The 27,804-nt window shown below is 50.6% G+C and overlaps 13 protein-coding genes across 13 annotated transcripts; 7 read left to right on the top strand and 6 right to left on the bottom strand.

Annotated features, from left to right (window-relative positions):
- Positions 1–463: 463 nt before the first annotated feature.
- BDV14DRAFT_179061 (uncharacterized protein) lies at positions 464–1,265 on the top strand. The gene has a single exon (XM_073769686.1). It carries the CDS (start codon positions 653–655, stop codon positions 809–811), a length of 159 nt encoding a protein of 52 aa, XP_073625099.1. The 5' UTR covers positions 464–652; the 3' UTR covers positions 812–1,265.
- A 40-nt stretch (positions 1,266–1,305) lies between these two features.
- BDV14DRAFT_179058 (aspartate--tRNA ligase MSD1) lies at positions 1,306–3,796 on the bottom strand. Its single transcript, XM_073769685.1, has 3 exons — positions 3,538–3,796; positions 2,757–3,463; positions 1,306–2,701 (listed from the first exon to the last, which is right to left on the bottom strand). The coding sequence occupies exons 1-3, from the start codon at positions 3,746–3,748 to the stop codon at positions 1,577–1,579; spliced, it is 2,043 nt and encodes a 680-aa protein (XP_073625098.1). The 5' UTR covers positions 3,749–3,796; the 3' UTR covers positions 1,306–1,576.
- Positions 3,797–4,674: 878 nt separating this feature from the next.
- On the top strand, positions 4,675–6,997 carry BDV14DRAFT_179056 (tyrosine--tRNA ligase MSY1). Its single transcript, XM_073769684.1, has 5 exons — positions 4,675–5,131; positions 5,201–5,354; positions 5,403–5,689; positions 5,740–6,088; positions 6,146–6,997. The coding sequence occupies exons 1-5, from the start codon at positions 4,782–4,784 to the stop codon at positions 6,878–6,880; spliced, it is 1,875 nt and encodes a 624-aa protein (XP_073625097.1). The 5' UTR covers positions 4,675–4,781; the 3' UTR covers positions 6,881–6,997.
- A 3-nt stretch (positions 6,998–7,000) lies between these two features.
- BDV14DRAFT_111634 (mismatch repair ATPase MSH6) lies at positions 7,001–11,357 on the top strand. Its single transcript, XM_073765701.1, has 5 exons — positions 7,001–7,561; positions 7,623–7,673; positions 7,741–7,912; positions 7,962–10,345; positions 10,401–11,357. The coding sequence occupies exons 1-5, from the start codon at positions 7,256–7,258 to the stop codon at positions 11,097–11,099; spliced, it is 3,612 nt and encodes a 1,203-aa protein (XP_073625096.1). The 5' UTR covers positions 7,001–7,255; the 3' UTR covers positions 11,100–11,357.
- A 5-nt stretch (positions 11,358–11,362) lies between these two features.
- On the bottom strand, positions 11,363–12,835 carry BDV14DRAFT_111626 (putative histone h1.3.). Its single transcript, XM_073765700.1, has 3 exons — positions 12,517–12,835; positions 12,076–12,446; positions 11,363–12,017 (listed from the first exon to the last, which is right to left on the bottom strand). Exons 1-3 carry the CDS (start codon positions 12,619–12,621, stop codon positions 11,762–11,764), a joined length of 732 nt encoding a protein of 243 aa, XP_073625095.1. The 5' UTR covers positions 12,622–12,835; the 3' UTR covers positions 11,363–11,761.
- On the bottom strand, positions 12,795–14,050 carry BDV14DRAFT_111619 (uncharacterized protein). Its single transcript, XM_073765699.1, has 3 exons — positions 13,722–14,050; positions 13,513–13,671; positions 12,795–13,453 (listed from the first exon to the last, which is right to left on the bottom strand). Exons 1-3 carry the CDS (start codon positions 13,945–13,947, stop codon positions 13,050–13,052), a joined length of 789 nt encoding a protein of 262 aa, XP_073625094.1. The 5' UTR covers positions 13,948–14,050; the 3' UTR covers positions 12,795–13,049.
- Positions 14,051–14,187: 137 nt separating this feature from the next.
- BDV14DRAFT_179051 (glutaminyl-peptide cyclotransferase family protein) lies at positions 14,188–15,562 on the top strand. The gene has a single exon (XM_073769683.1). It carries the CDS (start codon positions 14,330–14,332, stop codon positions 15,482–15,484), a length of 1,155 nt encoding a protein of 384 aa, XP_073625093.1. The 5' UTR covers positions 14,188–14,329; the 3' UTR covers positions 15,485–15,562.
- Positions 15,563–15,599: 37 nt separating this feature from the next.
- BDV14DRAFT_111603 (YeeE/YedE family protein) lies at positions 15,600–17,235 on the bottom strand. Its single transcript, XM_073765698.1, has 2 exons — positions 16,473–17,235; positions 15,600–16,417 (listed from the first exon to the last, which is right to left on the bottom strand). Exons 1-2 carry the CDS (start codon positions 16,758–16,760, stop codon positions 15,716–15,718), a joined length of 990 nt encoding a protein of 329 aa, XP_073625092.1. The 5' UTR covers positions 16,761–17,235; the 3' UTR covers positions 15,600–15,715.
- Positions 17,236–17,782: 547 nt separating this feature from the next.
- Positions 17,783–19,747, top strand: BDV14DRAFT_203105 (uncharacterized protein; the record flags this gene model as incomplete). The annotated part of the gene is made up of 2 exons (XM_073774206.1): positions 17,783–18,848; positions 19,530–19,747. 2 exons carry the CDS (start codon positions 17,783–17,785, stop codon positions 19,745–19,747), a joined length of 1,284 nt encoding a protein of 427 aa, XP_073625091.1.
- Positions 19,748–20,113: 366 nt separating this feature from the next.
- BDV14DRAFT_111587 (carotenoid oxygenase family protein) lies at positions 20,114–22,104 on the top strand. Its single transcript, XM_073765697.1, has 2 exons — positions 20,114–20,270; positions 20,320–22,104. The coding sequence occupies exons 1-2, from the start codon at positions 20,229–20,231 to the stop codon at positions 22,003–22,005; spliced, it is 1,728 nt and encodes a 575-aa protein (XP_073625090.1). The 5' UTR covers positions 20,114–20,228; the 3' UTR covers positions 22,006–22,104.
- Positions 22,105–22,122: 18 nt separating this feature from the next.
- On the bottom strand, positions 22,123–23,626 carry BDV14DRAFT_203103 (cytochrome P450; the record flags this gene model as incomplete). The annotated part of the gene is made up of 2 exons (XM_073774205.1): positions 22,123–22,609; positions 22,680–23,626. The coding sequence occupies 2 exons, from the start codon at positions 23,624–23,626 to the stop codon at positions 22,123–22,125; spliced, it is 1,434 nt and encodes a 477-aa protein (XP_073625089.1).
- Positions 23,627–24,226: 600 nt separating this feature from the next.
- Positions 24,227–26,023, top strand: BDV14DRAFT_210733 (putative GABA permease; the record flags this gene model as incomplete). Its single annotated transcript, XM_073775955.1, has 4 exons — positions 24,227–24,311; positions 24,367–24,427; positions 24,481–25,559; positions 25,623–26,023. 4 exons carry the CDS (start codon positions 24,227–24,229, stop codon positions 26,021–26,023), a joined length of 1,626 nt encoding a protein of 541 aa, XP_073625088.1.
- On the bottom strand, positions 25,608–27,715 carry BDV14DRAFT_179045 (uncharacterized protein). The gene has a single exon (XM_073769682.1). The coding sequence runs from the start codon at positions 27,552–27,554 to the stop codon at positions 26,136–26,138; it is 1,419 nt and encodes a 472-aa protein (XP_073625087.1). The 5' UTR covers positions 27,555–27,715; the 3' UTR covers positions 25,608–26,135.
- Between the last annotated feature and the right edge of the window lie 89 nt (positions 27,716–27,804).

Genomic DNA, 27,804 nt, shown 5'->3' with positions numbered 1-27,804 from the left:
ACTTTGTTTCGCTGGCGTTCGACTGCTGCTTCGGCAGTATTGTGTTTTTCGCGGCGAGACGGCCTTCATGTTGCACCAGTCATGACCGTCTTATCGCATCGCTTTCCTCTATCCTCGTCCTCATCTGTTCCCGGCTGGGTCTCTACTCATGCACCCTGACCCCATCTCACGAACCCTCATTGTTGACTCCATTGCTGAACCCACTCTTGTTGTTGATTTTATTGATAGATACCCTCGAGACTAAATAATGTTAGTTAATATCACGTCGATATGTCTTGGAATAATCCGGTCAAGTCAAAGGTCAAAGTGGAAACCAGGCGAGAACCAGGCGGAAACCAGGTAGGAACCACAAGGAAAGAAGGCGAAGAACAAGAGTAAGGTAGGTACGAAGTAGGTCGGGTAGGGCTGGCTGGGAACCTGGAAACCTGGGAAACTCTTCTATATGAGCTGTCCCTCCACTCCATCCTCTCATTCGAGTGCCCTACCAAGTACCACCAAGACCACCCACTAGCCGCCCACCCGTTTCAGGCCTCTTTAGTAGGTGCCATTCTGCACTAGAGCTATAAATATCCCATCCCGCTGCTCACTATTCCTGTTTTGTCCAAGCCAAGGCACTTGCTGTGTGCGTGAAGGCTATATTTATCATCATTTCATGAAGAGGCCTGGGCAAACTGGAGCATCTTGTATCCTAGAGTCTTGGGAAGGAGCTGGAAACGTTGGCATGGAGAAGCCAAGCGTCTTCGGCCGAAGGGGGTTCTGGCGGGGGATGTTCGGGCTTGGGTTGCTTGGCTTTTTTGCGTCTTACTTCTGAACAACCAGATCAAAGGGAGGGGAAGGAAAGTAAGGCTCAGATGACTGAGTGAACTGAATTGAAGTGATGTTTGGGAGCTGAGAATATTTTACTTATGCGAGTTGGATTATGGGTTGATTGGGTGGCTTGCTCTAACTACCCAAGATACTACGGAGTACTACGACGGTATAACCGCAACAGTCATCCTTGTCACTCTCCGGAGAGTAAGCCACCAACAACGGATAATTACTAGCAAGCTACAGTACGTAGAGTACGTACTACTCTTGAGGAGCACTTAAAGCCCTCCTGGAGCACTTTGAGTGCACTGATTCATGTTTGGCAACGCGCTCGACCCCTACTTATTTATAGCATGCTGGATTCTTCAGCGAACGATGTTAGACTACCTACCTATCTGACTCGTATACATTGAGCTAGCTCATTTGCTCAAGTTCTCGTGTTGGCTAGCCAAATCGGCGATGGTGCGTTCATGACTCTACAGTGCCTCGCAGTTGTGATGCTTATTGGAGCTTTGGGCGCCAAGTGAAATGGGATACACTCGCAAGAGTGAGAGACGCAAAAGCGCTGGCCGGATAATGAAGGATGCTTCTTAGTGATAATGACCATAGCAGTGAGAGAGAAAGAGAGAGAGAGAGATGGCGTCATATAGAGTAATGCACATAGCGCTGTATATATCATCAAAAGGGTATCGTTCTATAGTACAAGTACAAGTACAGGTGTACGGTGTGCGCAAGCAAGTAAATTTATCACGGCTGGCGAGCAACACCATCATTTCTCATCAAGCAAGCCCAAATGATAAGTCTCCAGCGCTTCCTTCGACACCTCACCAGGAGCCTTAACCATCGGATCCTCGCCCAACTTCCCGATCTTCGGGAACGCAATCACATCCCTAACAGACTCCTTGCCCAGCATAACAGCCACTAAACGATCAAAACCAAGCGCCAGCCCCGCATGCGGGGGACACCCAGCGCGCAGCGCATCGAGCAGATGCGAGAAATCTTGCAGTCGCTCGGGCGGCATTTGGAGGACATCCCTCAGGACGAATTCCTGCACGGCCGCGTCGTGGATACGGCGGCTGCCGCCGCCGAGCTCGACGCCGTTGACGACGAGGTCGTAGTGGTCTGCTACGACCTTTGTGGGGTCTGTGAGGAGGAGGTCTACATCTGCGGCGGATTTGGGGGCCGTGAATGGGTGGTGCGTAGATGATATACCGGCTGCGCCGCCCTGGCCTGGCTCGGAGTCGCTGGAGGGGGAGAATAGAGGGAAGTCGACGATCCAGAGGAAGTCAAAGCCTGTCGGGGCGGGCTTGAATCCTGTTTCGACGGCAGCGGAGTGTAGGGCTCGACGGAGATCGCCTAACGGGGTCGAACCGCCTGACAATGGAGCATTTTCGCGGGCTTGGATAACGAGTAGATCACCGTGATCGGGGTCAAGAAGTTGTTCGACGTATTCGGCGGCCTGGAAGCCGAATGGTTGTAGGCCGCACAAGGGCCTCTTTGCGTCGTATACGAAGATACCTGGACCGCCTTCGGGGTTTTCGTTGAATGGTGCACCAGCTGGCGAGTCGAGGAATTTGGTGATGAACTTTGATGTAGCTGCAGGGTCATTCTCGTTGCCCTCAATCTTGAAAATCTCCACTATCGGGTTCTGCAGGGGTGTAATCTTGTTAACTAGGTCAACCGGGAGCAGATTCTCGATCCTATGGATTTCCATTCCATAGCGGGTGTCGGGCTTGTCTGAGCCATAACGGCTCATTGCATCCTCGTATGATAGTCTTCGGAAAGACTCCGAGGGAGCTTCGGTGTCCATTAATTTCGACCATAGTCGGCGGATGATACCCTCAACCACTCGCATGACATCCTCCCCTGTTGCGAAAGACATCTCCAGATCAATCTAGACAGAAATTGTGTTAGTTACCATAGTAAATGACAGAGAAAATCTCATTTACCTGTGTGAATTCTGGCTGCCGATCTGCCCGAAGATCCTCGTCTCGGAAGCAGCGAGCAAGTTGGTAATACCTAGGGATGCCACTAGCCATGAGAATCTGTTTGTATTGCTGTGGACTTTGCGGAAGAGCATAAGCTAGGCCACGCTTCCTGGTCGGTACCAGAAACTCGCGAGCGCCTTCTGGTGTGGACTTGAACAGCAGAGGAGTCTCAATCTCGACGAAGGGCGGTTTGCTCTGCTCCAGCTCTTCCCTGCAAACATTGCGCACTCGCGCTCGGAAGTGAAGTGCCTCGCGCAGCTCACTGCTTGACCGGAGCTGCAGATGCCTGTGCTTCGGCGGGTGTACCATATCTGGCGCCATCCATATGTCGCTGGGGAAGTCATTGAGAAGTTGAATGTTTTCGAGTGCAATTTCCCACGGATCAAGCTTTTGCATCTCCTCATTCTTCGCCTTCTTTGGTTGGACCTTTCCTTTTACCACCACAGGACTGTTTGGTCTGAGATTCCGCAGTTCCTGGAAGGCATCGTTCCGGGCAAACGAAGCGATCTGTATGTTGTATTTCATGGTAGGGTCTATAAGCCGCACGAAAGAAAGCTTCTTGGATATGTCGCTTCGAGCACCGAGATAGCCATGTAGGACAACTTCTTGCCCAGCGGAGGCTTGAGAGATGAAGGTTTCGAAATCGCATGTAGCGGGCGGGAATTCCACTATCATGGTTTCTTGATTAGCTAAAACACCAAGAGTCAGAGCATTCTGAGCTCAAAAATAGTGCATGACATACCGGCTTTCTTGAAGTTCTCTAGGAATTCCGGTTGCTTTGAAGAACTTGCAGCTTGTTGGCGCAAATTGGAAGCTCCATGGAATGGTCTCCGGACAGTGAGACAGCGAACATATGATCCGGCACCTGGTACTGCTTTGCTGCGTACATGATGAGAAACCCCCGAGTAGCTCGCATGGAGACGAGCACTCCTATGTACTGCACGAGCCAACATCCTACTAGCAGAAACCCAAGCAATTGAAGCGAGAATCGCAGTATAAAGATACCGATTAAGAAGATGGGATGCTGCTCTATCGCGGAGCACATAAAAACAGGCGGCAGAATACTCCCGCCCGCCTCAAGCGGACTAGCGTCTACTCGCACCACAATTTAATCCGCGGAAAATCTTCCGAACTTTCTCTTCTTTCATCCTTCCAAGTTTTATACAAGTGAGTGCTATCTCTACCACAAATCACCTTGATATGCAAATGCTAACAAATCTCCAGATGATGAAAGCCTAGTGTGTTACATATGATCCAATCTCTCGTCTTGGAGCCTAGCAGCTCTCCCTTCGGGGCTTAAGGGCTGCTGGGTGCCGGATTGAGGGACAGTGATATATGCGTTCGGCACATAACCTTGTTACTTAACGGACGCGATGAAGGCATCTCTGATCCAATACATTACTTGGTGGTGTTCGCAGACAACTGGTGATACCATGGCCCTTGAGATGCTTTGGCAACCCCCGCCGTAGCTGGCATCGCTCGCATGATAGGGCTCAGGGGACACAATGTCTTCGCAAATATTTCTTTCTTCGGTTATACTTCAATAATTCTTGATACCCTGTGAATATGCAAATGCGAGAACGATTCTCGACTTCTGAATCCTCGAGGCTTGCTGTAGAAACGTGTATGGTTAGACACTATAGAAGAATTTAGATGAACACATTCTGCAAGACACATACGCCGTAGGCCTTCTCCTATCGATTGACGTGTATTACCATTGGCAGCCCAGACACCTAGCAGACTTCCTACTCAGAGTATAGACTGTAGACCTTGTCGGCGGAGGCCCAGGACATGAAATCTGGAAGCACAGCAATAGATAACTAGTCCTGTTGGGGAAATCAGCTTCGCATCAAAGATTTTCCATCGGGGAGCAGTCCATCTCCGTCTAGGCGCGAGGTTGAACAAAAAAGTCTCTCCACGTTTTATTTATCCAACAAGCTGTCTTTTACCGTTTAACGTCCAATCGATCTCTCATAGTTCGGCGAGATGCGGCCACGTCCGTTCTCTTTGCCTCGCGCCGCCCACTTTCGTGCACCGAGTGCACCGACAGCCTTTGGCAGATCTCTCCGCTCAGTATGCGGCGCACGCCATTATGCCCGAACATCAGAAGTTATGCGAACGAGTACATCCCGCTCCAATGACTGTCGGCCTATGCCGGTCCTCCCCGCATCAGTGACATTTCAGGATCAGCGACGAACGATCACGAAACAGCATTTGAGCAGAATGGCCGAAGCGAAGGAGCAATGGGCAATGTGGTCGAAAGATATCAAATTAGGAAAGAGAAAAAGCTTCGTGGAGCACTTGGAGGAGAGAGGTCTTATACATGACGTTGTCGGGTGTGTGAGAATTCTGGTGGCCCTTTTACCGACCGATCACCTGCTGACTATAGATCTGGACATCTACAGTGAACGAGATTTATTGCACCGCATCTTTACCGAAAAGCGAGTCGGAATCTATGCAGGCGTAGACCCGACGGCACCCTCTTTGCATGTTGGACATATGCTTCCTTTTATGGTACTCGCGTGGGGCTATGTTTGGGGCCTGCCAGTCACTTTCCTAGTGAGTCTAGCTACGGGCAAACACTGAACAATTGCTTATACAGATTAGCTTGGTGGATTCACAGCACGAGTCGGTGACCCAACGGGACGTTTAAAGGGCAGAGAGAAAGTCCATTCCTCCCTTCGCAAGGCCAACATGGCGAGCATGCATATGCAGTTGAAGAAATTGGGCGCCAGCATTGAGTCATATGGCGAAAGCTACGGATATAAGAGAGAATGGGCTTGGAGACGTGCTTTGATGAACAACAATACTTGGTGGAATAAGCTCACGCTCTTGGAGGTTCTTCGCGACCTAGGGGCGTATATGCGCCTTGGCCCAATGCTAGGAAGAGACACGTGAGTCCGTACTCTCAAAACAGTACGAAAGATACACTGACTTGGACTAGTGTTAAAACTCGCCTGGCGAAAGGAGGTGATGGAATGTCCTTCGCAGAATTTACTTATCCTATCCTACAAGCGTGGGATTGGTGGACACTCTTCCGCCAAGGGTGTCAGGTTCAGGTCGGTGGTGGTGACCAGTACGGGAACATTCTGTTTGGCATGGATGCCGTGAAGATGATCAGCAGAGAAACCAGGATGCAAGAAGATTACAACCCATTGTACGATGACTTGGACAAGCCTATTGGGTTCACAACTCCGTTATTAACAACGCCATCCGGCGAGAAGTTTGGAAAGTCTGCGGGTAACGCTATTTGGCTGGACAAGGACATGACATCCACATTTGAATTATATCAGGTCCGTCCCAAAACTTAACACTACAGCATATTCGGCCTCTGGTACTAACCTTGGTAGTTCTTTGTCCGCACTCCTGATAGTGATGTCGAAAGATATCTCAAGATGTTCACATTCATACCCATCCCTAAAATCGCCGAAATCATGGAGGAACAAAACCAAGACCCGTCAAAGCGAGTGGCACAACACGCACTTGCCTATGAGTTCGTCCATCTCATCCACGGTAAAAACGAAGCAGAGGCCGTGGCAATGCAGCACCGCCAGCTGTTCAGGCCACGATCATCTACTGCGGAACCCACCCCGTTCTCACAATTGCGCCCAATTGCCCGCCATCCCAATGCAAAGACAGCCGAGTTCATCAATCCGGCGGCTGGGAACGAGTTTGCCCCTCAGACAAACTGGGCCAACATGCCTTCCGCGCGCGTAACCCTACCTGAATCCCTGGTTATTAACAACACTTTCAACAAGGTGCTGTGGTCTGCTGGTCTTGTGTCATCCAAAGGTGAAGGTGTCCGCCTTATCACGGGTAAAGGCGCAACCGTGGGAAGCAAACCTGGCCTTATGAAAAGACAGACCGGTGGCGACATGCCGGATGAATTGAAGTTTACGCCAATCAAGACCTGGGATGCTGAAAAGACACAGGAGTTTATCCTGGAGGATAACGTGATGATCTTGAAGGTCGGGAAATGGAAAATGAAGATTGTTCAGGTCGTCAGTGATGAGGAATATAGGAAGCTTGGTCTCTCAGCTCCTGGATGGGAAGAGTTGGAACAATTCCGGAAGACCAAAGCATAGGACCGCGGATGAGACCGCCGAATAATACCCAATCTTATGTACTTTTATACTACTACGATAGAACTGTAACTATAGCCTATCATGTACTTTTACCAATTCAACTCAAACTCTCATAACATTAACTTAGAGTACGGATGATCAACCCTAGTTGAGTGGTTAGGTTGGAGTGGATGGATGACTGATCCGCCAGGGCGGGCCAAAAACCACTAAACGCGTCGACGCGTGATCCCGAGTCGATCCATCAATCCCCATTGCTCCCTTATCATAATTCTATCCCATACCCATTTCATCCCTCAATTGATCTCAATTCTATCTGTTATGCTCTAAATACACCCTCAACCAGTACCATCCTGCGCCTTTGACTCAAAAGCCAGAATGGCCAAGGCACCGCCCGCCTCCTCGTCCCCTCCCGCAGCGACGCCGCTGAAGCGCTCTACTTCCAGCACCCAGAACATGAAGAGCCAGAAATCGATTCTGGGTTTCTTCCAGAAATCCTCCCCGTCCACGCCATCCACGCGCAATGCAGAACCGGCTTCTTCGCCTGCCCAGAGAGCTTCCGAGTCCCGCCCTGCCAAACGCGACCCAAAATCCGCGAAGATCGCTTCCAAGTTCACGCAAGACGTGACGCCTGTGCCTAGTAGTGATCTAGGGCTTCCTGAGGATGAGGATGATATGAAACAGGTATGTGCTCGACTTTCGTCTTGTACCTAAACTTTATTGATGGGTTTTGGGTTGGTTACAGATGAGCCCTGGAGAGGAGTTGAAGAAGGATGCGGCTTCTCCATCACGACGGGTATGTTCTCTCCCTTGAGTCTATTCATGAATACGCAGGTGAGTACTGACAGTTACGACGTTTTCAGGCGACGAAGAAGGTCAACTATGTCGAATCCGACTCCGAGGGCGAAGACGAAGACGATAAGATATTCCAACCGGGACGCAAGAACAGCCGAATTCCCAAGAGACGGAAACTCTCGCCCGATAGTGAAGATGAGTTCCAAGAAGATGCGCAGAATGCTGAATTCTCTGATGACGGTCCGTACATGGTGTTCTTTGGATTGTGCTATGAACTAATTCGTTTCAGAAATGGACGACTTTGTTGTTCCAGATGATTCAGACGACGAAGTGAAGCCCACGAAGAAGCGCAAACGACCAGCTACACAGTCCAAGAGCAAGTCGACACCAGCACCGTCACCACCTGCTGTTGATGAAGATCTCGACCTCGACCTTCCTGATGCTTCGTCGGGCACCGCATTGAAGTGGACATTTGACCCCGAGAACACCGAACCTCGTCAGGCTCGTGCCGCACCAACCACGAACACAACCTCAAGTACCGCAAAGCCTAAAGCTCATACAACAGAGCCCGAGCAGCGTTATCCCTGGCTTGCGAATATCAGGGACATTGACGGACACCCCATTGGCGACCCTGAATATGACCCTCGCACACTCTACATTCCTCCCCTGGCTTGGTCCAAGTTCTCTCCATTCGAGAAGCAGTACTGGGAAATCAAGCAGAAATTCTGGGACACTGTTGTTTTCTTTAAGAAGGGCAAATTCTACGAACTCTATGAGAACGATGCCACTATCGGGCACCAGTTGTTCGATCTCAAACTTACTGACCGCGTCAACATGCGCATGGTTGGAGTTCCGGAGTCGAGCTTGGACCACTGGGCCAACCAGTTTGTGGCAAAAGGATTCAAGATCGCAAGGGTTGATCAGTCTGAATCTGCCCTTGGCAAGGAAATGCGTGAGAGAAATGGCAAGAAGGCCGGTGGCAAGGAGGACAAGATTATCAAGCGCGAATTAGCCTGTGTCTTAACAGCGGGCACACTCGTTGAAGGCGGCATGCTTCAGGACGACATGTCAACTTTCTGTGTGGCTATCAAAGAGGCCATTATTGAAGACCGTCCAGCCTTCGGTATCGCATTCGTCGATACTGCGACTGGCCAGTTCTTCCTTACAGAATTCGTCGACGATGTGGATATGACCAAGTTCGAGACATTCGTTGCCCAGACCCGCCCACAGGAGCTTCTTCTGGAGAAATCAACAGTGTCTCAAAAAGCCATGCGCATTCTCAAGAATAACACCGGTCCAACCACGATCTGGAACCACCTGAAGCCGGGCAGAGAGTTTTGGGAGGCCGACATCACCGTCAAGGAACTCGATGCCAGCGAGTACTTTGTTTCCGAAGACTCCGACAACGTCAATGCATGGCCAGATGCTCTTCGCCAGGCTCGTGATAAGGAGCTTGTCATGTCGGCTTTCGGAGCTTTGGTACAGTATCTCAGACTTCTCAAGATCGAGAGAGATCTGATTACAATTGGGAACTTCACTTGGTACGACCCAATCAAGAAAGCTTCCAGTCTAGTCTTGGATGGACAGACTCTGATCAATATGGAGATCTTTGCGAACTCGTTTGATGGTGGCATTGACGGCACGCTATTCCAACTCCTGAACCGCTGTATGACACCCTTCGGAAAGCGTATGTTCAAGCAGTGGGTATGCCACCCTTTGATTGACCCGAAGCGCATCAACGCGCGGTTAGATGCTGTGGACGCCTTGAACGCTGATTCCAGTACCCGGGACCAATTTTCTTCCCAGCTTACCAAGATGCCTGACTTGGAGCGCTTAATATCTCGCATTCATGCTGCAAACTGCAAGGCGCAAGATTTTGTGCGAGTCCTCGAGGGCTTTGAACAAATCGAGTACACCATGAGCTTGCTCAAAGACAGTGGATCTGGCGAAGGTGTTATTGGCCAGCTGATTAGCTCTATGCCTGATTTGACCGAGTTGCTGGACTACTGGAAGAGCGCTTTCGATCACTCCAAGGCAAAGGAAGCTGGCATCCTTGTTCCCAAGCCTGGAGTTGAAGAAGAGTTTGATAACTCGCAAGAGGAAATAAAGCAGCTGCACCAAGATCTCGAAGACCTCCTGAAACGCACCCGACGCGAGTTGGGCTCGACAGCGATCTGCTACAGGGACAACGGCAAGGAGATCTTCCAGATGGAGGTTCCTATCAAAGTGAAGGGCATTCCAAAGAATTGGGATCAGATGTCCGCCACCAAGCAAGTCAAGCGCTACTACTTCCCTGAGCTGCGAACTGCCATTCGCAAGTTGCAAGAGGCTCAAGAGACACATAGTCAGATTGTGAAGGAGGTGGCCAAACGATTCTATGAGCGCTTTGATGAACACTATGCCACCTGGCTCGCGGCTGTTCGGGTTGTCTCGCAGCTGGACTGCTTGATCAGCTTGGCTAAAGCGTCAGCGAGTCTCGGTGAACCGAGCTGTCGCCCTCAATTTGTTGACGACGAACGAAGTGTCCTTGAATTCCAGGAGCTCCGACACCCTTGTCTTCTCTCCTCCGTTGATGACTTCATTCCCAACGACATCCAACTCGGCGGCAGCTCTCCCAACATTGACTTGCTAACCGGAGCCAACGCTGCCGGAAAGTCTACGCTCCTCCGCATGGTATGTCCCTAAATCTCCATATCCTCTTTCACTTTCACTGACTCTCGCACTCCAGTCTTGCGTCGCCGTTATCATGGCCCAGATAGGTTGTTACCTCCCATGCAAATCCGCCCGGCTTACCCCCTACGACCGTATTATGTCCCGCCTCGGCGCAAACGACAACATCTTCGCCGCCCAATCAACCTTCTTCGTCGAACTCTCCGAAACAAAGAAGATCCTCTCCGAAGCAACCCCCCGCTCCCTGGTAATCCTCGACGAACTCGGCCGCGGCACATCCTCCTACGACGGCGTCGCAGTCGCCCAAGCCGTCCTCCACCACGTCGCAACACACATCGGCGCCCTCGGCTTCTTCGCAACACACTATCACTCCCTAGCCACCGAATTCAAAGACCACCCCGAGATCTCAGCCAAGCGCATGAAGATCCACGTCGACGACGAAGAGCGCCGCGTGACGTTCCTCTATAAGCTTGAGCCTGGCGTTGCGGAGGGCAGTTTCGGTATGCATTGTGCGGCTATGTGCGGGATTTCGAATAAGGTCATTGAGTGTGCGGAGAACGCGGCGAGACAGTGGGAGCATACGAGTCGGTTGACGGAGAGTTTGGAAAGGAGGAAGGGAGGCGGGCTTGTTGGGTTGGGGTGGTGGAGTGATGTTGCTTGGGCTTTGAGGGAGACGAGTAAAGAAGGGGAAGATAGCTCGGCGGAGGTTACTGATCGGAGTTTGGAGGTTCTGAGGAGGGCAATTGAGGCGCTCTAACCTGGTTCTCTCTTGCCTTCTACGACAATCTGCTTGAATCTTGTGATTTGCTCTGTGATATGTGGTGTCTGTATTTCTAATACCTCTTTACTTGTCTCCTCATTCTATTGGGTTGTGCAGTCATGGGTCAGGTCTGTATTTGGCGTTAAGGGCAGTGAACGGGTATTGTTTGTTAAGGTCTCGGTTTACTACAGATATCTTATGCTTAAACATAGAGTTAGAATGAACCAGTTTTCTCTATTCTACTTTCTATTTGGTTTTCCCTTGAAGTTAGATCTTGAATTCCCATTTGTAAAACGCGAAGTTTCTTGCATTGCCCTTGATACTATCTGAGAGCCATGGTGAAAACCCAAAGAACAGAAAAGCAAATATCCAGCGCCATTATCCAGATGCCCATATTTAATTTGATTCCTCTGCAAAATTGTAAGAAAAGACTAAAATCAACGTAGGTAGGGTAGAGAGATTCTGCGACTAGATTTGGAGTAAATCACCTAAAGCGTGCCCTAAAGAGCACCGCATCGTGTCGTGAATAGAAAAGAATCGCGAGGATTTGCAATTGAAAAGAAGATGAAGAAGAAAAAAAAGAACAAAAGGACCAGCCAAGCCAAATACCAACGATTGCACTCTCGAGAAGGCGAAGAATCAAGCTGGGCACTACCACTTCAAGCACCCGTCAACTTGTGATCCTTCTCCATGGCTGCGAATTCAGCGTCGACGTCGAGATCGGTCATGACTTCTTCCTCTTCGCTTCTTAGGTTGGTATTCGCTGGGATTTGTTTGCTTTTAGTGGTGATTATGGTGTTGGGATTGGCTTGGTCGTTGTTGCTGATAGGGTCTTGCTGTTTTGGTTCGGGTTCTGAGCTCGCTTCTGAATTTAGGTCTGATAGCGGACTGGGTGGGATGGAAGAGAGCTCGGATCTGCTTTGTGTTAATTTGATCCTAGATCGTTGGATGCTCAAGAGGCTAGCATACTCACTGATCACTCTCAGTCTCCATCTTGACCGGGAAAGTCTCGATTTCGACGGTGATGTCCTTCTTTGGGGTTGCCTTGCGCTGGCGCTTGGGCTTGGGCTTCGTGGTGGGAGATGCCACGTCTTCATTTTCAGCGGCACCGTCAGCATTGTCGTTTGCGGCATTGTTGGCTGTGTCTGGATCGATGGCTGCTGGTGCTCTCTTTCTCTTCGTGGCGGTGGCCTTGGCCGGGGTAGTGTTGGGAGTCGCAGTCTCCGAGCTACCAGTGCCAACATTGTTGAGGGTGGTGAATCTCTTCTTGGCCTGGCGGTAGGAGCTGGAGGCGGATGCGACATTCTTGTAATGCGCGTTGGCGGCGAGTTTGTCGAAGTCGATCTATCAACGTTCTGTTAGCTCATTTGAAGTGGGGGGCGGTACATGAGAATGGATGGAGAGCGTAACTAACCTTGCCAGAGGCGTCGCTGAATAGGACACCGAGAAGGATGAGTCTGGCTTCACCTTGGGTCAGGCCCAAGAGACCCTCAGGTTTGTTCTTGCCAGCGCCGGACATTATTGAATTATAGAAATAGAAAGTGAGTGTAAGGTGGCGGATATATGGTTTTAAGCAGGGTGTTTGAGAGGGATCAAAGAGCAAGAGACAGGTCCTAGTAGATGGGGAGTTTTGATCAAGAGAAGAGGTAAAGAAGAAAGTGTGAGGGAAGGAAGAAACAGGGGAATAAATAAAGAGTTGGAGGGGGAAAGTAAAGATGAGATGATGTGCTGGAATAACACAAGGCAGTTCCTTGCAATTGAGCAATTATTTGCTCACTTCCAAGTCACGCTGCAAGTTATAGTGCAACTGACTGGCTTGTAAGCAACACTCTCGTCAGTCTACAGCTTTTAGAGAGAGAAGAATTCAATGCAGAGGCTAAGCCAAGTTTTGCCCTTGGCCTTGTGGAAAATGATGATGTCCAAATGGTTGGTTTCAATTGGATTTTCTCAGCGGTTACTCTGAATCTGTTTGTGGATCTGCTCCCACAGCTCTGGATAGAATGTGCTCGACTGCTTTCCTGGCTTGCTTTTCTCCGCTGTGAAGAATTGCTGAAGGCTCCTTGGCCGCCACCATGGCCGTGGGCGCGGGTTCTTGTTTCGAAAACTGACAGGGCGGAATGGCGTCTTGTCGGGGACAAGATCCATTAGTCGCACCTCAGTTTGTCTGGGAATTGTGTTGAATTTCATGGTGTTGATGTATAACGTAGCGGTTGGGGGAAGCTGTCTCGCATATTGCACGGCCTGCTCTCGCGATCGTCGAACGGAGATGGGAAGTGCCAGGTGCACGAAGTTAACATATGGAGCGGCCGTATAGGCAACGAAAAGCATAGGCAGAGCACCGCCGATTACAACTGCGGGAAGTTTCAGTTAGCGTGATATCGCCATTCAAACGGGGGGGGGCGAGTCATACTGGCTGGGCCTAGCCATGATGGAAACTCGGAGCTCATGAAAGCTGGAGCAACCACCAGACACGATGCGCCGAACACGAATATCGTCGTTATCCGCAACACTCCGAGAAACAGGGTGCGTCCGGTTCCTCCGTGATATATCAGTATCTTTTCCGGTGGTCCTAGAAGTCAGGTTCAGCACCATATCCATCACCCGTCGCGTGCTACGTACCTTTGCGGAGGGCGTTTTTCGCATTTCCTGCTGCGGACGGGGGAGGAGTTCGCAGGGAATTGCTGCCGGTATATTTTAATTTTGATAAAGGGATCTCGGTTTTCGGTGGTTGAGGGGCGCTGCGAGTAGTCTTTGGCCGAACAAGTCTCAAGTTGCTGCAGAGCTCTCTCCGCACGAACCGAGGGAGCGCGAAGCGCAATTGCGGGTGGAATAGGACGGGCGGCATGATGCGGAGGTATATAAGAGAAGATCGTAGTTCAGTCCGCACAGGCCGAGATTGATTGGCAGATGCGATTATTACCAGCAGCTCTGGGAGCCTGTTGAGAGAGATTGTATATAAGAAGACCAAAAGTTGAAGCTCCGAAACGTGATCGCCGCGGCCTTGGCTGATGACTTCCCAATCGGGATTAGTCGATAACAGGAGAGATCTGGAGGAGTTCAGGACATCTTGCAGCATCAGCATCAACATTCAGCAGCAATCAGCAGCAATCAGCATTCTCTTATTTGGCAGCTCCTCGCTCTCGGTCAATTCTCCTGCGCAAGTGGTTAGTAGCTGTTGGCGCTGGCTTGTGAATGCTTTTTCCTGATTCCACGCTCCTTCCGTCGCGATGAAGTACGCTCACGTCGGCACATTACGCTTATTTATCTCAATATGCGTCACAGTCATATCTCTCGTCTTCCCTAGTCTAGCGTATGAAGATGTTTCTGATGAGGCATTGAAGGCGATTCCGCGGCCTGGAAAGGACTTTGATATCCACGACGGCGCGATTCTATCGCCCATCCTCATCCCCCGGGTTGCTGGCACACCGGGGTCCGCTGCGGTACTCAACCACTTCGCCGACTTCTTTCGCGACTCATTGCCGAACTGGAGTGTTGAGTATCAGAACTCGACATCTGTGACCCCTGTCTCTGACGGGAAGGAGGTCCCGTTCTCGAACTTTATCGCCTATCGGGATCCTCCCTTTGCTTCAAAAGGCGATGTGGGACGACTTACCCTCGTCGCCCATTACGACAGCAAGTACGAGCCCGAAGGATTTATTGGTGCCATTGACAGTGCTGCACCGTGCGCGATGATTATGCATGCTATGCGAAGCATTGATGACGCTCTGACGAAAAAATGGGAGTCAATGAAGGCTACGCATGGTCATTCTCTGGACGATCACGTTGGCATCCAGGTCATCTTCCTAGACGGCGAGGAAGCTTTTAAATACTGGACGGCGACTGATTCTCTGTACGGCTCACGCTCACTGGCCCAGCAATGGGATTCTGAAGTAAACCCTGCGATGTCCATATACAAAACGCCGCTCTCATCCATATCCTTGTTTGTCCTTCTAGACTTGCTGGGTTCCAAGGATCCAATCATTGGTTCTTTCTTTCCGACAACACACTGGGCCTACCAAAAGCTTGCAAATGTGGAACGTCGGTTAAGAGACCTCGGTCTTTTCAAATCCGGGGGTAAGACGTGGTTTCCAGATGCGTTGAAAACTGAGCACGAGATTTCCCCGCATGATCCTGTAGCAGATGACCACATCCCATTCCTCAAACGTGGTGTTGAGGTAATGCATGTTGTTGACTTCTGGCAGAACCGTGGGTTTCCCGAGGTTTGGCATACCCCTGAAGACGACGGTGAACATCTTGATATGGATACCGTAAAAGACTGGAGTGTTCTCATTGCTGGGTTCGCAGCTGAATGGATGGAGTTGGAGGGCTTCTTACCAGCGACGAAGGAAAAGAAGCGCAGCCCTGGCAAAACTGAATTGTAAGCTTCACCCGCTTTTGTTGACTTGATACCCATTTCGAATGTATTTACACGATATACTGCCCAATACACTACTTTTTGGACCTTGATTTGCACTCCTCGTACTGACTACCACATAGCTTCTGAGTTTGCGCGCAACTGTCGGGGTTTAAATTTGTGCAATTGTCTAAGTCTATATCACAGCGGTATTCTTGCTCGTCATCACGTATTTGGAGGATATGTACAGAATGAAAGCTCAGATGAGGCTACCCAGCGTATACCCAGCCATCTCGGCAAGGCCCCATTTTGGTTGCAGGACTGAGCGCAGGACCGCGGGTCCAGGGCATACTCCTCGCAACCCCCAAGCTACCCCAAACACCATTGCTCCAAGCACAAAAACCCAGTCAATATCTGCCACAGTCGCAGTGGGGAGTCTCCATGTTTCCGCCAATGTCGGTTTTACCGGCTTCTCTCCCTTGTGGCTTACATATTGACCAGGTTTAACCGTCAGGTATGTTATGAGCGATGGTCCGATGCCGAAAAGGATGATCAGCGCAAGAGATGGATCAAAGCGAGCTGGATCGGTGAGAAAGGCAAAGAATCGGAGGACTTTCATAGGGTCGGCCATTCCGGAAATGAACAGCCCAGTTCCAAACTGCAGTCCAGCAAGATAGGAAAATATCGACCTCGAGAGTTCGGATTTGTCCAGTGTCCGCGGAACGATGAGGGCGTTGGTAACGAATGTCAGAGTTGTCGCTCCCACCATAAACATGAGTTCCGAGCTCGAAGGGTAGACGGGAGTGTAACAGGGAATTCCAGCTGGGCAAGGCGGGATCCCCGACACAAAGTTGGCCGTCAGCAGAGCGGTTGTGAAGAAGATGGTTGTTGCAATCAGCGAACGAGGCGATAGACGTGAGAGACCGCAGAGCATGTGTCCTGATGTACACCCTTTTCCGCTCTATTGTCATGTGTTAGTCATTGACTCTACTTTCGCATGACCAAGTTCGACTTACTTTTGTTCCCCAACCAAGCAAGAACCCAGTTCCAACCGTGGATAGCAACGAGGCCCACGACGACGGCGCCGCTGGGTACGTCGGCAACAACGACGGCATGAATAGATAGATCGGAAGCACACTCGACAACAGGCCGGCAATTATAGGAACATTGTCTCGATTGGGATTGAGCATGACTCCTGAGAGCAGCGACGAGATGCCAAAAACCGAGCCATTATGAAGCAGAAGACTAGAAGAGCTTTGGTAGAGCAGCAAAGCTCCCAGCGAAGTATGGGCCGGGGTGAACATTCTTCAGGCAATCTGAGTAACAGCAACAGCGACAGCGAAAGGTTCAAGCCACGCCACGCATCCTTGCACGACCTCAATAGACTCAGAAGATGAGATTGAGGAAAAGGCCGGGGCGATCCGCCCGGGGTGGAATTTGACCAGGAAACTCGGACGGAAATCTGGTTCTCTCGGGGACCAGGATTGTGAATGAAGCAGTGGTGAATAATGGGTCAACCAGTGATGGTCCCCGAGACAGTAAACTTTGGCTATGGTGGGCGATCCATAGGTAGCAAGTGAAGCTTCCCCGGACAGGCCCTGGATCCATTTTCCACTTCATCCTTGACATTATTCTTCCCCGTCAGAATCAGAATCCGTTTCAGCTGACGGTGTTCGCGAAGAGCCCTGTGCTCATCCCCAGGCTGTTGGACAGCAGCTGCACTCACACCTCGCAGTCTGGGCTCCCGCGTGGTTCGGGATCTACGCCGTGCTCCCAGACTTAGTCGCCGACTCAATGGGTGGATGATTCATTGGATCCACATTCTTCACGGATAAAGCTGGACGGTGCTTGTGATCTTATGTCGGGATGTTATATTTATTTAGCTATAGTTGCATTGTGCTAAGAAGTTGAGTTATAGATCTGTCTGTTTTTCTGCGAGCGCATTCAAGGTGAGCTGTGGTGGAGATGGGTGTTACCGTGTATTTACCGCATCTTATCGGGAATTCAGGCGAGTCGGGTGCATAAATGACCATACTGTATTGGAACGATACAGAGAACTTGGTACAACCTCAATCAGTCAATCGCAGATGCTAAAAGGCTTTGGACAAAGTCGATGCTTGAATATATACTCCTCCTTACTATGTTATTCAAATCCAAAGTATATCTCCTTGTGCCGTTGATGTTGGTTGCTGTCACCACGCTGTAACTCGCCTCGACCAACCGCAGCCACGCTCCAAAATAAATAAATGCATGGATGGAAAACCCACAACTACCACACATCAACTTCATACCAGCGCACAAGGCCGCCGACATACCCCAGAACACCATGTCTCAGATTACACTACCTTCTGAACTGATTCTACACATAATCGAATGTCTTATACCCGCAGATCCCCCAGTTATAATTACCCGCGAACATGAAATTACTCGGACCCTCCTCAACCTAACCCTCGTCTGCAAACTGGTCTCTCGAACAGCACGCCAACTCCTAGTCAAGCACTGCCTGCAAATTGACTCACCCGACCGCTTGGATCAAGTTCTTCAATCTGGCATCCTAACCAGGGAGCAGCCCCAGCTGCCTACCCAAACATCCCTCTTCCTCTCCCCTTACACCTCAGATGAATTCGATATGCCCCCAACAGTCCACGCAATAAACACCCTCTCAACCCTCCTCTGCACCTCCCTAACCCGCCTAGTAATCAATATTTCCCTGCACCTTGTTTATTTAGAAGAAGACGTCACCCCCGTGTGCCCGACCCTCCGGTCTGCATTCAGCCGCATGACGGCGCTGCAGGAGTTTACCTGTGTGCGCGATGAGCTGTTCCTAGTTACTGAGCCTCATCCACAGCTACTTGCGGGCCAGGAAAATCCTTTAGCGGTGTATGGATACCCACAGCCGCAGCAGATGGTTTGGACCCTCTGGCCTAATTTGAGGAAGTTGGCATTGTATAATGTTGCTGTTGACCATGCGAAGTTTCTGGATGGACTGAGGGGGTGTAAGAACTTAACGCATTTGGTTCTTGTCAGGCCGCATGAGCTTGCGGAGGAGGTTGACCCTGTCTATCGGGGTATCGATGAGGGCTTTCTGCCGAAATTGGAAAGGCTGATTATTGTGAATACGGGGTTGGGGTTTTTGCATACGAGTCCGTTTGATGAGGGTACGCATCGGGCGTCGTTTGTTGGGAGGCTGGATGCATTAAGGAGAAATCGGGGTGATGTTGGTGCTGACGAGGGATCTGTTGCCTCCTACATATCGCTGCGTGAGCCGTTTGGGCGTGATGATGAGGATATGGATATTTGTCAGGAGTGGCTTGCAAAACAGGCGATTAGTGGGAAGCTTTGGGAGGCGTCGGATGAGAGGCAGGATATGTTGCAGGAGTTTGTCATGAGGGGTCAGTCATTTTAGTCTTGAATACTTGTTTTGGCTGCGGTGGGCGAGGAAGGCATGGGATCCGTGAGTAGCGATGCGGGGGGATCCCGTCGGTCATCACTCATCCATGTCTACTTCAACTTCCCGACATCACGCTCGACTGAGCTGCTTACTGCGACCCTTGGCGCTAAGCCGGTCCACAACTTGCTATGTTATATACGAGGTGAGATCCATTGAGGACCTCGTTGTCGAGACATGCTGGATGGTATTATAAGTGAGATTGAAACTTTATTATGCCAGCAGTCCCTCGCTAGCGACTCCTTAGAGGGTCTAGTCGACAGAATGCAGGCTCTGATCTCAAAAATCTGACCGACCTCAATTCCATCGGGATCCTTGTCATTTCAGATCATGGACACTTGAGGTCGAGTTTTACTTCACTGTAATCAACTAGAGGAATCTGACGATGTGGACGTGTGGTGCTTGCTCTGCCATTTTTCAGCGACTCGACCTTCTCATTTAACACAGATCAATCCGTCTGATGAAATGGACCGGTGCTTCAATGATCCCGCTAAGCCTCACCAGACTATAGAGACAAATCCTTGATGTGCGAGTTCTGCGGCTCTCTCTACAGACGTAGGTTGGTATTCATCCATCAAGGATCTTCCTGTCTGGCACTCACTAAAAGCTGATGTGAACATACTAGAGACATCTTACGCCGACACTGGAAATCATGCTCCCTCCGCGTCCAAACAGGCCAAGCTATCCCCGACCCTCGAACCAGATCGTCCGCATGCGTCGGACGTCATATTGAGGCGAGATACTTGGGATCTTGGTCCTCGGAACTTCTATGCTTCTGCGGATGTTTGCTACAGAGCCTACGGTCGACTTTCCCAGCCCTTCCAGGCTTACCTTAGGAGATAACGCGAAAACAAACACCAAATATACCAGATTCATTCACCAACTCAACAATATTATTTCTCAAAAGAGATTGGTGATGTTGCATTATTTTGACGGATTCAAGCGGACCCACTTGGACGACCAGAATGATGAACTAAACAATGACTACGGAGTAAGAATCCGTGTCACTTCCTTCGGACTCGGACACGGAATCGGTCTTTCAACCCACCAGTTTAGGACACTTCACAACGATGATACTAACGTGCTTTGTTGATATCGCTTATCCTCTTTGCTGACTGGTCGTTGGTGACGGATCCCCACGGGTGAACTCTAGGCATGCTTTGGTCCATTCACAGGCTGCGATAGCCGAGCCGACTATAAAACTCAAGGATGCCAGGATCCCGACCTACAGTACTTCAAGACGAGTAGTTTTGAGTCCTGATACTTTGGATTGAGCCACAAGTTATCCGGTTCCTGGAAGTTGTTTGAAACACAAATCGCAAGTATGACCGTGGAACACTTCAACAACTGGCCAAACGCCCAGGGTGTAAGAAAGCAATAGTATATACGAAGAAAGCCTGGCTAATCAAGAACAGTTTGACGGAAACCATGAGGAAAAGGAACCAGTCGAATTATCCGTGACCGGACACATCCCGACCTACGCCGCAGGGGTTCTCTACAGAACAGGCCCTGGCCGGTACAAAGTCGACACTGAAAAAGGCAATACATTCCAGGTCGCGCACTGGTTTGACGGATTCAGCCAGACACACAGATTCCAACTCGTTCCTTCTAACGCAGAAGATTCCGAGTCGCGCATGCGCGTGCTATACAACTCACGCTTCTCAACCGATGAGCTTATCGAGCATGCACGAACAAATGGCTCTCTCGCAGGCAAATTTTGCTTCGGCGGACACAAGAGCCCAGAAGAGCGAGACCCATGCAAGGCGATATACCAGAAAGTCCAGACTACATACAAGCCCTTGGAGGGTGGCCCTTCGTCCAAGAATACCGGCGTCACTCTCTCCGTCGACTTCCCAGGGCTGTCATCCAACAAACAAGAAACGACGAGCCAGCCACCGGGCCCTATCAAGACTCTCCACACCAAAACCGACAACTTCAGTTTGAAGGAAATCCATCCTGAGACCCTGGAACCGATCAGCTTCTGCGATCAAACTGTCCTCCACCCAGACCTCAATGGCCGTCTCTCGGCTTCGCACGCAGAGACGGATCCCGAAACAGGCGATGTGTTCAATTACAACCTTTCGTTCGGGCGTACTGCGACATACCGGGTCTTCCGTGTATCCGCCGCAACGGGTGATACAAGTGTTCTTGCTTCATTCCCTGGTATCCCGAGCTACATGCATTCGTTCTTCCTAACGAAGAACCACGTCGTTATCTGTGTCTGGAACGCTCATATTTCACCTCAGGATCTCGCGAAAGGTTCGTACGTTGGGGCGTTGAAAGAGTTTGACGGCAGCTTGCCTGCAAAGTGGTACGTTGTTGATCGGAAACATGGGAACGGTCTAGTTGCGATATACGAGAGCCCGGCGTTCTTCTGCTTCCATACTATCAATGCCTGGGAGGAGGCGAACTCAGATGATTCCTCGAAGACTGACATTGTTGCCGAATGCATCACATACAAGAACATCGATGCCATCAAGAAGCTCTACTACGAATACCTCCCCTCAAATTCACTAGCTGCTTATCCGGGCCCAGAGACAAAGAATCACGGCGGCAAAACGCAAAGCCAAATCACGAGGTTCCGGCTTCCTGGTAATCCTAGGGCTTTTAGTCTAGTGACCCTTAATGCCGATGCCGCCGCCGCCGCCGGATCTTCCTCCCAGGAACCTACTCCAGAGCCAACGCCACCGACAGTCCCTCAACCTAAGCAGGCTGTTATCACAAGCACATCTTGCGCATCAATCTCGCCTGAACTTCCCACCCAAAACCCGCTGTACCATACAGCTCCCCACCGGTATACCTACGCCGTGGTTGACAGAGGCTATTCAACTTTCTTCGATGGGATGATGAAATTTGACTCCGTTACATCGGAGATCAAGATTTGGTCAGCGCATGCACAGTCTCCCGGGGAAGCTATTTTTGTTCCGGATCCGAATAGAACGAATGAAGATGACGGAGTGCTGTTGAGCGTTGTTCTTGATGGGTTTAGTGGAAATTCGTACTTGCTTGTCCTTAATGCCAAGAGTATGGAAGAGGTTGGAAGAGCGAGTGTGAAGGGGGTCGTTGCATTTGGGTTTCATGGCGTTCATGTCGCTACCTAGGGACTAGGTAGTCGTTTTTTCCTCATCCAGGTATTCATGCTCTTGCATATCAAAAGCACCGACTATCTCATATCTCATACATCATAGCAATCAATTCATATAAACTCATACTTTCCATTAGCTCTTATCCCACTGCACCAAAATCTCCTCCCCCTTAACTCTAGAATTAAACCACTCGAGTATCTCAATCCCCTCCCCCACAGCCCTCCCCCCCTCCAAAACCCCACTAGCAACAACCCTCCAACAAGCCATGCTAACCTCCGCCTCCCCCAAATTCCGCGCAATACAAGCCCGACTCCCCTTCCCAAACGCAAAGAAGCTATGAAGCATTTCCTCGCTCGGCTCAAGCCACCGATCTGGGTTGAAGCGGAGTGGTTCGGGGAATACTGCTGGGTTCTGGTGTAGTTCGTAGGCGGATACGCCTACTGATGTTCCTGGTGGGAAATGGTAGTTTTTGAATGTCCAGCCGCCGCTTGGCACGGTTCGGGGGAGGCGCGTCGGGTTTGCCCATGAGAGGCGGAGGGTTTCGCGGACTGTTGCTTGGAGGTAGGGTGTGTTTAGGGGGTCGGAGCAGTCCTGCAGGGCTGTGCGGAGGCGGGTGTACCTATATATCAAGACATTCCCATTAGCAAAGGTGGTGCGTATCATGAAGAATGGATTTTCAGAGAACTTACACTTCCGGCTCCTTGAGGAGATACCAGATCATACTGGCGATATTCATCCCCGTTGAGTCTGTCCCCGCGAAGCAAACGTCCTTCACTTCGATCTGTGCTTGTTCCCTAGATACCCGTTCAAGGAGGCGGCTCTGGTAACTTCCGCTCTTGGGCGCAGAGGAATCAATCAGGTGCGCTGTGTAGCTGTCCATAGCAGCAAAGGACTCTTTTGTTCCACTGGGTTGAGTCAAATGGTCAATGATATAAACTAGTAACTCGCCGAATTGGCCATAGGCGAAGTTAAAGAATGCACCGACGCCAACGTAGGCGTCTACGAAGGGCGAGGCGGACATTATACCTGCATGACCTTTGCTCTTTTCATCGGTGGTGTTGGTGCTGGTTGTGCTGGTATCCTCCTTAAGAGCCCCGTACCGCTCCTGGAAAAGATAAGAGCTCACGGCATCAATTGCCATACCTCTCGCGAACTGCAACACATTGACTGGTTTCCCCGTCTTGCCTTCGACTCGCAATCTCTCCACAAAATCATCCACAACACCAAGCAACACCCCCCTCGCCGCCCGAATATTAGCAGTCGCAAACAAGGGCGCAACAGCCTTCGCTCTACTCGCGTGCTCCGGCAGCGTCAGTGTCGAAAAAATCGTCGTGTGCCCATCGATATCGAACTTGGAGTAGATATCCGGTTTCGGGAATCCGCCGCGCGCGATGTAGATTGCGTCAAGGGCTGCGGGGTCAGCGATGGAGACATCATTTGGTGCGATGCGAAGGATGGGACCGTGCGTTTTGTGTAATGATGCGATTGTCGTTGCTTCGTCGCCGATGTAGGTGTGGTAAGCTAGGTAGAGGGATGTTATACTTGCGAGGGTTGGGCCGGGGATGTGGCGGAGGGGGTGCATGTACAGGCGGTAGAGGATGCGGATGGCGAGGCCTCCGAGGAGGAGTGGGAGCATTGCGGTTAGGAGCATTGGGGTGGTTGGGTTGGAAAGATTGTGGTGGTCAGAGTCAGAGTGAGAGTCAGTCTGAGAAAGAGAGTCAGAGTCAGAGTAGGATTGGAATGCGGGGAGTCGCGGGGTGGTGGTGATGTAGCAGGTGGTGTAGCAGGAGTAATCCCCAGATCAGATGCTTGGGTCAAGAATTGAGCATTTGTATAGAAACAGAAATATGACTTCAATCGCCCTCAATCGCAATTACACAACCCCGTCCATTTTTTTTATCGCGATAACAGTCGGTCAAGCCGACGGGCAAAAGTTGGAGTCGGAGGAAGCGAACAAAAGAGTCCATGTGAGTGTCTGACGTGGAACAGGAATAGATCGTCAATGATGGGCGTGCAGGATGACGCCAGTAATCTCTTTTCCACCGATAAGCTTGCCATTAACAATACTCTTGTCCACCGACTAAACCCAGAGGGGAATGTTGTATGCTGTGTTATCTGATACTGTTGGAGACAAGTGATAAGACGGCCAAGTCTGATAAATATGCTCCATTTTCTTCTATTCTACGGACTAAGGGGACTGACTTGATGACATTTGCTGATGCTGAATCTCCGCAAGATGGATGCGCAAGAGAAACAGCAGGATGCATTTCCTCCGACTGTCAGCGAGGATGTCACCCTTGAGCACCTGGGGTATAAGCAGGGTAGGACTATGCTTACGCGCAGTTGTATAGAGGATATGCTGATACAGATTGACAGAGCTCCAACGGTCCTTTAGTCTCCTGGACATGATCGGGTTCAGCTTCAGCATTGTGTCTTGGTAAGTAGGTCTTCAGCATCCTATATCCTATATGCGACTGACATCAATCCTAGCTGGACAGCCCTAAGCGGAGTCTTCATCATCGGCGTCACGGCCGGCGGCCCCCCAGTCATGGTCTTCGGCTGGCTCGGCGTCTGCGCAATAACACTCACAGTCGCCCTCCCCATGGCAGAGATGTGCTCCCAATGGCCCGTGGCGGGAGGCCAATACTCCTGGGTTGCGCTCCTCGCACCACCTCGAATCTCCCGCCCACTTTCCTATATAACCGGGTGGTTCATGCTAACGGGCATCCTGGCAATGGGCGCAGTCAATAACTCCATTGCCGCAAACTTCATCCTCGGGCAAGCAAACCTCGTCTTCCCCAGTTTCACTATCGAGCGGTGGCATACGGTGCTCGTTGCATACGGCGTGGCATTTGCGTCGCTGGGCTTTAACGTCTTTGCGCCGCATCTACTCAACAAGCTTTCGAGATCGATACTGATCTGGAATATAACCTCCTTCATTATCATTGTGGTTACACTCTTGGCAACAAACGACAACAAACAACCCGCCTCCTTCGTCTTCAAGGACTTCCAAAACTTCACTGGCTTCGGCCAGTCCATGGCAACTATAATCGGAATTCTGCAGTCCCTCTTCGGCATGTGCTGCTACGACGCACCCAGCCACATGACAGAGGAAATGAAGTACCCATCCCGAGACGCGCCCAAGGCCATAATACTCAGCGTCGGGATGGGAACATTTACAGGCTTTATCTTCCTGCTGATCCTATGCTTCTGTATAGGTGATATCGATACAACCGCTAACTCCTCCACGGGCGTCCCCGTGCTGCAAATCTTCTACGATTCCACGGGGAGTAAAGTGGGTGCTTGCTTTATGGGGAGCATGATTACGGTGATATGTCTTGTTTGTGCGGTGAGTCTTGTTGCTGAGGGGTCAAGGTCGCTTTTTGCGTTTGCGAGGGATAGGGGGTTACCGTTTTCGGGGTTTCTGTCGAAGGTTACGAAGGGAAGAAGGCATATCCCATTTAATGCTATCTGTGCTACGGTATTGGTGCAGATTGCGTTTAACTCGATATACTTTGGGACTGTGACGGGGTTTAATACGATTATTTCTATTGCTACGACGGGGTTCTGTGAGTTCTTCTTAACCTTCATCTTCATATTGATTGGTACTGACGAAGGATTGTTTCGCATAGATATATCTTACGCCCTCCCGCTCCTGTCCCGGCTCCTCAGATATATAACCTCTTCCTCGCCGTCCAAACCAACATTCACGTTTACCGGGCCCTTCCACCTCTCCTCCTCCGTGTCCTTGGCGCTCAACACAGTCGGCCTATTATTCCTCCTCTTCGCGTTTGTGACATTCAACTTCCCTTCTGAGGCTCCGGTCAATGACCAGAATATGAATTATACATCTGCCGCGATTGGGGTTATTGCATTGTTGGGGACTGTGACATGGTTCGCTGAGGCAAGAGGGAGGTTTACCGGGCCTGTCCAGGGTGATCTGCAGGTGGAGGGTGTCGGTCAGGGGAGAAGTGAAGAGGTTGTTGCTGGAGCTGGTGCTGAAGGGGTTGAGGTTGGGAAGGAGGTAAAATGAGTTGATGTTTATGGTCTACCAGAAGGGCCCTGATGCGGTGTATTCTGTGTTAATATATATGTAAATATGTCACGATTATACAACAAATCCATCGTATATCACTGTTCAAGTTTCAATTCTCCGGCAGCAGCCATGCTGGATCCGGGTCGTCATCGTCAAGTGCGTGAAGATGGGAATTTGCAGCCTCATCCTCATGCGAGTGATCGTGGTCATGGTCATCAACGTCTTGTAGTAGATCGGCTGGAGGCTCAGAGTGCTCGAGATGATGGTCATCGTCATCCTCGTGTACAGCTCCTAGTGGGTCTGCCGGTGTGACACCATTCAAGCTCATGTCTTGCGCTTGTGATCCATTCAAAGAAGATGCAGAAGGGTCGATGTCTTCGTCTGTAACACCGAAAGCGCCTAAAAGCAGCTCTCGAGCTTCCCGTAATGCCTGGAGCTCTGCCGATATGCAGCAGACAAGGAGGTTCCATTTTCGCTCCTCCACATGCTCCAGGTGCTGTTCAAACAGATTTGTCGTATGTTCCAAGTCTTCCATAATACCTCGGGCCGTGTCAATCTGGCTGGGCGAATCTTGCTGCAGAAGCTGCGACTGCGTTTGCATTGAACGGCGCATTGTGGTCCGTAGTCGTTTCTCAAAACCTGATATGTCTTCGACTACCTGCTTCCATACACCACCGCCCTCATCCAGCGCTTTGATCTCCGCGTCGACCTCTTCCTGCCGCTGGTGCACTTCGGTTTGTTCTTTTCTCCAGTGTTCGTCTGCCATCTCGAGAGTTCGGCGACTGGGTTTCAACGAGTAGAAGCTATCATGTATGGTGGACCTAGCTGGTGGTTTAACAGGTGGGTTGGCGAGGAACTTTCGGACATCAGATTCAAGGAGCGATAAGGAAGCTTTGTATGAAGATAGTTTAGCCTCAACAGTGTTTTCAATCTGGGCCAACTCCTGAACGACATGCCGATGCTTCGCTTTCATCTGTGCTAAAGTATTCTCCATCTCGTGAATTTGCGCCTCGAGTTGAGAACCTTCCTCTCGTAGCTCTCTTGACCGCTGGGTTTCCCTGTCGTCGTTGATTGCGGAGATGGCTTTCTCCAGCCCTGAACGCTTGGTGGTGAATGTTTCGATCTGCCCCAAGCCTGACCCCATTTCATCCTGCTTAAGAGATAAGATCTCTTGCTCTTCCTCACGCAGCTTCATCAAGTCATACATAGACATAAAGATGCCCTGTCGTGCCGAGCGCAGCCCTATCTTCTTCCCTGGCGGTTGACGAACAGGCACTGGCGAAGCGCCCTTGGAGCTCCCTGGCCCTGAAAGGTATGTATGGCTCTCATTGAGGACGCTCTCTTCAGGCCGAGCACCAAGACCAGCTAGTAGGCCCTCGCTTTGGGCGTCGATGAGATACTGCAAGTTACGCTGGATATGCTTCGCTTGTCGCTCAACATGAAGCAGCGGGTCGTGATGGTTAGCAGATGTCTTCAGAGGGAGAGGCACCAGGCTCCGGCCCATAGTCTGAGGAAGAATAGTCGACATCTTGATGTAAACAGGTGGTGCTTGAACTGCTTAAGCCTTGCCGCTTGTCGCTTGAGGTGTCAGATGGTATGCGCCTGCTTCGAGATTTGCAAGAACCACCATAAAAAGCGTCTATGACAGCGTCATGAAGAGCATATTTGAAAGAGACAATCTGGCATCTGTTGTATGGTGCTGGTGTTGGTGCTCACATGGAGCTTGCTGCTCACGCGCGCAGCCTATCACGTGATAGCTCTAGGGCGGCGTGCAGGAA

This window comes from Aspergillus stella-maris, assembly GCF_047715825.1.
Source record: "Aspergillus stella-maris strain CBS 113639 unplaced genomic scaffold BDV14scaffold_55, whole genome shotgun sequence".
NCBI classification, from domain to species: Eukaryota; Fungi; Ascomycota; class Eurotiomycetes; order Eurotiales; family Aspergillaceae; genus Aspergillus; species Aspergillus stella-maris.
The sequence above is the reverse complement of the archived record's forward strand: the minus strand, read 5'-3'. Positions and strand labels throughout refer to the sequence as shown.